This window comes from Chaetodon trifascialis, chromosome 5 (genome assembly GCF_039877785.1).
Source record: "Chaetodon trifascialis isolate fChaTrf1 chromosome 5, fChaTrf1.hap1, whole genome shotgun sequence".
In the NCBI taxonomy this organism is placed as follows: Eukaryota; Metazoa; Chordata; class Actinopteri; order Chaetodontiformes; family Chaetodontidae; genus Chaetodon; species Chaetodon trifascialis.
The window spans coordinates 28,023,481-28,032,037 of record NC_092060.1 but is presented as its reverse complement, the minus strand read 5'-3'; the positions used below and the strand labels follow the sequence as shown (position 1 = coordinate 28,032,037).

The following is an 8,557-nucleotide window of genomic DNA, read 5'->3' as shown; positions in this document are numbered from 1 at the left end:
TGTGCGCAGTGACCGAAAGGTTCGGCTGCTGTAGGGTCTCTTTGGAGAGAATAACCCAAACCTAACCTGTGTGAATTGAAGAAAGCTGATCATGCTACAAGAGCAGCAATAAATTAGATGTTTTCAGGCTTCTTCTCCTTCATAGCATTAAATCCATACTCGCTCTGCAGGCTGTTTACCCACCTGGACATCTGGGATGCAGCTGTAAAGCCGCTACCAGCTTCAAGAATTCAGGACTATATTTCTGTTGTAACCTGCAGAGCTTCGTACTTCATCCTCTACAGGATGTAGAAGAGCTCAGGGAGACTTCTGATTCTGCCGAGGTGGAGGACAGCACCTCACCGTGCATGGGACTGTTTTCTGAAAACCGTGATGTCTGTATCTCAATGAAGCCTCTGGGTATCATACGATGACCCAGCTGAACAATCAAGTTTAAAAAACATCCAAACTGACAGAGCTGCAGTTCATGGTGAGAAATGTAACTATGCAAACTCAAGTACTGGGACAGCTTTTTAATAAAACTGCAGTTCCTCCAGGTCTACATACAATAAAAAGACAGCAAAGGGACTGACAAAGCAGGGATTATTTGTCTGTAATTATCTTTGATAAAGTGTCAGTTCTCTATATTGACCATTGGAAGAGTCTGTGAATTGCAGCTCCATGTAACTGATGAGTTTGATTTTCCGTCTCCTGAGACCTGTAGTATGTGCATATGTGCATGGGGTCAAAACCTGTTCCCAGGCACATCATGAGGACTCACCATCACAACGCTATACATCTGTTTAGTTTAGTATTTAAGAAGGAACATGGAAATTAATAGAACACATGGTAAAAATGCCAGAACTCGCTAAGAAGCTGCTTTTCATTGTAGCGCCTGGTTGAGCTGTTAAACAGTCTTCCTTCAACACAATGAATTTCTCTCCATACATATCTTGACACTTACAGGTAGGTCTGTACTTGTTGTGAGAGCCCTCATCCATTTAATGCATTCCCTGACCTTCATCACCACAAATTAGGAAGAATTGGCCAAAATGACATTCTGAGCCTTAATCGAGGTTAAAATGTTGTAAAATTCAGTTGAAACAAGAAGAGAAGGTGGAAGTTCATTCTTTACTTGAGAATCAGAAAGTGTAACAAAACAATAAAGTCAAGGTCCACTTTTCTGAAGTTAAGGTGCGATCACATTACACTTCCTTTTTGCAAATATTTGCACCATCTCTAGTTCAATATAATTAAGCCTGTTGGAAGATATTGATCGGAAGATAACATATTGATGTCTGAACCATGAGATCACATCCCTTGTCGGGGTTGAGTGCAGGTAATTAGGATGGGAATATATCCTCCTTTTTTAGGCAGTTTCCCTTCTGTCTGTGAACAAACAGACAGTAATTAAACAAAAAGAGTAACCATCATTTGCTCTCGTCCTCCAACCTCCAGGTCAAGCGATTCATCCTCTGCGGGCCGAGCACGGATCAACAGCCACACAGGGGAATAAATGCAATATGTCGACGGTGTCTTGCAGGCTTCCCGTGTTGATTTAACAGCCACCTCGCCATTTAAACACACAGATCAGCTTTGGCAGGCCGCTGGGGGTCCTCTGATGTCAGTGAGTGAGTCAGTGCAGGCATTACTGCTCGTCCAGCATGGATAGCCAAACATGTAGCACTAACTACTGTGTGTGTGTGTGTGTGTGTGTGTGTGTGTGTAGAAAGACCAGACAGTGAGAGAGAGAAAAGAGGATATACGACATTAAAGTGGGCCTGAGTTGCATTAACAAGACGTCAAGGGAGTACTGTAGGTGTGTGTGAGAGGGGAGTGGATGATGGTATATGTGTGTGTGTGTGTGTGTGTGTGTGTGTGTGTGTGTGTGTGTGTGTGTGCGTGTGTGCGTGCGTGCGTGCGTGTGTGAGTGTTTTTGTGCTCGATCCTTACTACAAAAAGTGTGCCCAGGAGGATATGAGGTTTTCATTTTGCTGCTCCTTTTAACCAGCTGAGCTCCCGGGGATGGTGCATCAGGTTAGATTTAGGGCAAAGGTCGGATTTAAAGTGTGGAATAACAGATTTGGAGTATCAGTGTATTAGTGTCACTTTGCCTCCAGTAATTCCTTCATTGGCAGAGAAAGAATTTTCTTTTCATCTACTGGAAGACTGCTCCACACTGCTCCACTACACAGGCCGTCGTGTTTTTGAAAGGATGCCATTACGTGTACAGCAAATGAAACCTTTGACACTTAACATGACGCTGCGACCTTTTCATTTTCTGAGTGGTTATGAACAAATATTTGCTGATGATTGGCTTAATCTAAATCCAGTGCGAGACTCACATGAAGAAAAAAGACTCGTTAACTGCATTTCCTGTTTTATTTTGTAGTATTTTTCCTTATGCATTCCAGCATTTTTTACTTCCTGCCGTTATTCAGTTTCCCGCCAGGCTCACTCATCACCTGTACCCAATCATCCAATCAGTCCTCCGGCACTTTCAGCCCTGATGATCCACTTCCTGTTTGGCAGATTGTCTTTGTTGGTGTTGTTAGTACTGCTGTTACCTTTAAAATCTCTGCCTGATGTTCGAGTTTTGATCATTACTTCGAGGTAATTGAATTTGTGAACTTTCAGACTTTGGTGCGATCCTTACATGAGTCTTTTGATGTTCTGGTCATTACAGAACCTCTCAGTTAGCAAACCTGCTTCACCAAACCTAACAAAAAAGAGACTGTTAATACTTAAAAAACAAGTATCTTAAGATTTAGAATCATCATATTCAACAACAGCTAAATATCAAATACTCTTCTCGGCACATTTTGATTCTTTTCATCTTCAAAAAACACATATTAGAGTTTGATAAACCCAACTTGTCACCAATGGTTGATGCTAAATCATTTAAACAATTTCAATAAACTTAAATGAACAAGCATTCAAGCTGTATTTTGCATTTGAGATGTGCACCAGATGAAATGCTTTTGATGAAATTAAGATATTATGAATTCCCACTAAAGGCAGTTTAATCACTACAGGAGTTGTAGACAGCCTCTACGCAGTTTTAATAACTCCTCTCATAAGACGACACCAACGTACATGAATAACAGCATGTTTGCTGTACGACTGGCAGGCTGTAAAAACATGAGCTATTTTTAACTGTGGTATTTCAGACAATTGACTGGTCTTAATGAAGCAATTTACCATCATGAAGAAGGATTTTCAAAATTTATCTTTTGATATTTCTTCTCAGATCTGCTGCGTCTTCACTGTCCGTCGGTTTCATCTTGTCGGTTTCACCATCGTGTGGCTACAAACACGATCTGACCACCGACGCCGGAGAGGCCGTTCAGCCTGAAGCCTGCAGGGTCACACGCCTCCAGCGCCTCACTGCCACGTGCTCTATGCATAATTATCAATAAGATTGATCAGAAGACGTAATAAAATCAAACAAATTCAGTCCCATTGGCAGTGTAACACTGTAACGACAGTAACAGCTTGAAAACAATCACTTAATGTGAGAGACTATTGATCTCAGCTTCTGATCAATAGTCATCTCAGAGGCTGATGGAGGGAGGCTTGTGGGTGGATGCAAATGACCTCTGCTTGGCCAGTAGCCGTCCTGGGAGGCAACCTGTGGCAACAGCTGGACTGTAGTCTGACAGCTGAAGCTGATAGAGATGAATGGAGAGCAGCCAGAAGCGTCCACAGAGCTTTTCTGTGCTCCCATCAGCATTTTAGTTTGACTAAAAACTCACAGGATCCACCTACCTGTTTTCTGCTTTCTTCACATCTCACGTCCTTCAAGCTCCATTTCACACATTCTCTCATATTTCTTTTAAAATAATAAGATCTGGAGTTTGAGTGACCAGCGATCGGGAAAGCAAGAGTCAGTGCTAAGAAGCAGACAAAGAGAAAAATACATGAGCTGTGAGTGAAAGCTGCACTCAGCAAGTTTGTGCAAAATGAAAAGCAGAGGTCACTTTGAAGTTTAAGGACAGAAATCTGTCCTGTAAGGTGACATCAGCGAGACATGCACAGTGTGCTCATGCTAATCCGCCCAGCGGCTCTTTGATGCTTTATGTCAAAAGAAACCAAAGCGACGAGAAGGGAGGAGGAAAAGTTGAAGCATCGGTGAATCCTCTGAACATGGAGACATTTTATAGTTTGCTGTTCAGTTTGCCTCCTTACAGCTGACCTGAAGAATGAGGTAAATCTGAATTCATTAGAGTAACCTCATCACTCTGCTGTGTTTTCTAAGAATAAGATGGGTATGTAAATCTTGCCCTGTGCTGCTTTCAATGAAAAGTGTCGCACACAATAGTTCCATGCAGGTTAGACTCTGACTTTGCTTTCAGGACATAATTTTATATTGTTTTTGGATTTCTGTGAACTCGATTCAGCTGCTTAACTCAAGCTTCATGTATGTACGGTTGCATACAAACCAATTTTATCTCCATCTGAGCCACAGTTTTTGAGGAAAGTACCTCAGCGAGGAAACTGAGGAAGCCTAATTGCCTGAATTTGGCGAGCTGTTCAACCCTTTTGTTACAGCTATTTGTCAAATAATGTGAACAGGTGAGATAAAATGAGAGCGGGAATTAAATTTCTCTACGTGCAGCCTGATTCCAGGAAACATGTCAAGTCCCTGCCTTACAGCTGAATAGTGTCAGGCAGGTTGGCACGATTTTACACACAAATCATGCAAACCAAAGGGCGGAGGTGAATGCCGAATGGGATGCTAAATGAGATACGGCTCAAAGGATGTAAGATGTGAAATTTTAGTGTCACAGCTTTGCATAAATTTGCAGAACGCATCATCTATCGGGATAAGTTTAATACTGTATTATGTTTGGTGTCAGCCTTACAGGTTAAACCTCCCTGCACTCAAGATCCAGGTAAGACGAACTGATATGAACTGAGAACAGAAAGGATTCAGGTGGCATTATGGACTAAAACAAGCTCATAAAATCATATTATATCTGCTGCACTTCAAGCTCACTGAGTACAATATTCTTTATATAATCAACAAGCACTGTTCAAACACACAGCTCTGATTTATTTATTTTTTCATATATATGCTCCAAAATTGATCAAACATGTCACTGTTCACATGATGTATTTTTTACACATTTGTTGTAATGCAGCTGCCATAAAAATAATCCGCTGACTTGAAGTGATGCAACTTCTATCTGTAAGGCATGAAACCAGTAGATACAGAATAAATATGTACGCTATGTGACAGTATCATAGAGTATGTATGAATCTGTCTCTGCAAGCTCTCAAATCTGGAGCAGGATTTAAGAGCGTAGGATGGCATTTGACGTATGGAGCCCATTTCAGTATAGAGCTGATGGAGCTGAAGGAAGCCACATTAAATCTTTCAAGTCATCTGCATTAGAGAAGATGAATTTCTCTGCCTTTAAAGGGCTGCTCCAGCAACTTCATGAAGAAATGATCAGAAGTGATGCAACTGAGGCCAAGATGTTCTGACTTCTACGTTGGGTTCACGATATTTCTGTCTCTTGCGATGGTCACTGTGTCAGAGTCATAAATTCTCACTGACTTGGCTGAGAGACGGGCAGCCATCATTCATCTTTGTTGTGCAACATGCTAGTTTTTTCTTGTCTGAACATAATGAGAAGTCCCAGATGTGGCAGCAGATGTTGTCCACAATGATAAAATGATCAATTGTCACAACCGACAGCCTTTTTCGTTCCTGACGCCCTACATCTGTCGGGTCAGGCTACTACTGGGCTGACATATAATCTGAGCCCGTCATTAGCCTCCAGTATGGGTCAATCTCAAAAAATGTTGAATCCTATAATTCTGACAATGCAACACAATAGCATGTGTTGCTAACCGTCCCCTGCCTGGTTTACGGCCTCACCTTTCAAACGCCCTGCAGCAGTTTGTACTGCAGCCTTCCTGCAAGCCCAAGATGAGTCAATTTGTCAGACACTCTGAAGGCAAACAGAAGATACTGTGCAGCAGTGTCACAGGCTGGGTGACAAGTACACTGATCTTCATGTGCACAATCAATGTAAAGACAATTTGCTTAAAGGAATGTTAGACTGTAATAAAATTACTACAAACACTGAACACACTGTAGGAATGTTAAAGCAATTATGTGGTCGACTAAAAGGTCATAATTTGGCATGAGGCTACGAGCAGAGTGTTGGGTCTGAAGTGCACCAAGTTAATGCATTAACTGTGATTTTATCCGACATTTCCAAGTGTGTTTGACTCGGACATGTCTGCAGGTAGTGAGAGCTCAAACGGCCTGCTCAGAGGCCGGCAATGACAGGACGCTTCCATGCTTCACGTTTGCCCTACAGGTCATATCAGGGGGGTACCTGAGCATCCCAGCTGCCTCTCTGATGTGTCCTGGGCAAACCTCAGCGGAAGGAGGCGCCTCTCTCTTTTTGCCCCTGCTTCTCACAGAGTCTGAGCACGAGTCTGTGTGCATATCCGTCCACCGCATGTCCTGATGTCTAGAAGAATAAGATCACGTAACGAGTCAAATATAATGAAGAACAATGTGATGTGGGGAAGAGCACGCATTGGAATTCCCTCTGGTAACACGGGAGGGATCCCACAGGAACATTTTGTGAGTTTTCACATCTCATCTCCTGGAAACAAACACTGAACATGAAACAAGACGGCGCAGGCAAACAAAGAGACACCCAGCTCCAGCGTGTTTACCCAGTGCCCATCATTTCCCCGTTATTTTCTGCACTACCGTTTTAAGTGAAAGCCTAGTCCCTCTCCCTGTTGCAGAGAAGGGGGGCGGGCTGTAGGACGGAGCAGCCAGCCAGCGTCAGGGCTGAATAATTGATCTCTCTCTATCGGTCAGGAGGACGTTAGCGGGACGTTTCTCTCTCCATCCCTCCATGTGATTCAGTCGCTCCTTCCCATCGCGGTGTGAACGGCAGCAGCTTCGCCCTCCTCCTCCTCTCCTCCTCCTCCTTCTCTCTACGTGTGTGTGTGTGTGAGTGAGTGAGTGAGTGTGTGAGTGTGCAGGAAGACGAAGCGGCAGGCAGGAGGAGGCACCAAGGACGTCCTTTTTCCAGCCCCGGGAGCCGGAGATGCAAGGGACGAGCAGTTAGATTTGCTGCTGTTGCCTGCTGCAGGATAACTTCGTTCCGGAGGTGCTGCAGCTGAAGCCCTGCTCGCTGATCCCTGCTTGGTGTGAGTGTGTGAGAAGGATTTCAGCCAGTCGCCGGACGGAGGTAAATCAATGCTTGACGCTGCTGCTTCAATGCAATTCCACGGTTTGGGGAGCTATCCAGCCGCGGCGGTGCTGAAACCAGGCTCTGATCAAACAAGGAAGTGCATGTGTATCCCTGCTTTCACACCATCTCTGTCTCTTTACACGCAAATGCACAATCGGGTCGATTTTCAGCATGTTTTGCTGCACGTTCGCTGCATATGTAGCTGTAAATACGCACGCATCAGTCTGCATGTCGCTTAATTAACGCACCGTGCGAGCAGCTCTTCTGATGCCGGAGTGGGATGGCTGTGTCCAATGTCCCTCCAATGGAGGACGGAAAGTTTTACCACATGATCAGGAAAAATACACAGCAGTGGTTCAGTCCACATGCATGACAGCAGCTTGTCCTGCCGCGCGGGGGACTTGCACCGTGCACTTTCTCAGAAGTCGCTTGGCTGCGGGCGCAGCTCGACCACATAGAGGTTATTACTGATTGTCGTGACACATCCTCCCGCCACCAAACACTCAGCTGTCCGGGATCCTTGACAAAATCCGCGAGGAGAAGATGAGCCATAGCTGCTGATTTGGTCCGTAGACCTGAGATGTATGACGTGGTTCAGTGTTTGCTGGTGTGTTTAGGTTGTGTTTGAACCATTGACCTTGGTGTCCTTCAACTGGCGCATTGAAGAAACGTGCCCAACACAAAAATACGGATTCAAAAAGCCTTTGTGTGGCTGTTTTGGCTCCGTGCAAACTGCAATTAGAGCTAAACGTAGTCATTTCAGAAATCATTCAATATTTTAGTGAGTTTAGAATGACTTCCTCTTCCTGTTGCTATTAATATATTAAGTCATTTGAAGTCATTGCAGTCATTATTGATGCGTTTTAGGATTACTAAGTTTTTTGTTTTGTTTTTTTTTTCTGTCATTTTCTTTCCAGATCGGCAACAAGGACTTCTTACTTTTCCGCCACAATTGAATGTAACATCGCTCGGACAAGGAAGGCAGGGAATTAAAAGCCATCATCATGAATTTCGTTATGAAACAAGCGTTGGGAGGTAAGATCGTCCTTCTTCACTGTTGCGTCCCAGAGTGTGAATACATGCGCGTGTGTGAGCCTGACGGTGCTTCTGCTGCTCATCGAGCTTTTATTTTTCTCCAAACTTCTGGCCGACTTTGTGATAATCAGCTGCCGCTCTATGTGATGCAGCTGCCGTGGAGGCAGTCAGTTCATCTTTTATGTCTTATTTGTCTCCCTTTCCTGTGTGCGCTCTGGTGATTTTTTTTTCCTCCACATCTGCTGCTGGCTCGTTGCGCACATGGCGCAGTTGCCCTCTGGGGCGCACTGAGTGCAGCTTACTGTAAAAGG

At 44.1% G+C, this 8,557-nt stretch overlaps 1 protein-coding gene across 3 annotated transcripts in view; it reads left to right on the top strand.

Moving 5' to 3' along the window:
* The first annotated feature begins 6,625 nt into the window (after window positions 1–6,625).
* The window catches only part of LOC139331029 (complexin-2-like), a 52,671-nt gene continuing 50,739 nt past the window's right edge, over window positions 6,626–8,557 (top strand). Inside the window, exons 1-2 of one of the 3 annotated variants that reach the window (XM_070962274.1) lie at window positions 6,626–7,208; window positions 8,129–8,246. In XM_070962274.1, coding sequence (XP_070818375.1) covers window positions 8,216–8,246 — 31 coding nt within the window. In that variant the 5' untranslated portion in view covers window positions 6,626–7,208; window positions 8,129–8,215. Of the gene's footprint in view, window positions 7,209–7,581; window positions 7,787–8,128; window positions 8,247–8,557 lie in introns of those variants that run through there. The other 2 variants (XM_070962275.1, XM_070962273.1) reach the window with 2 other exon arrangements.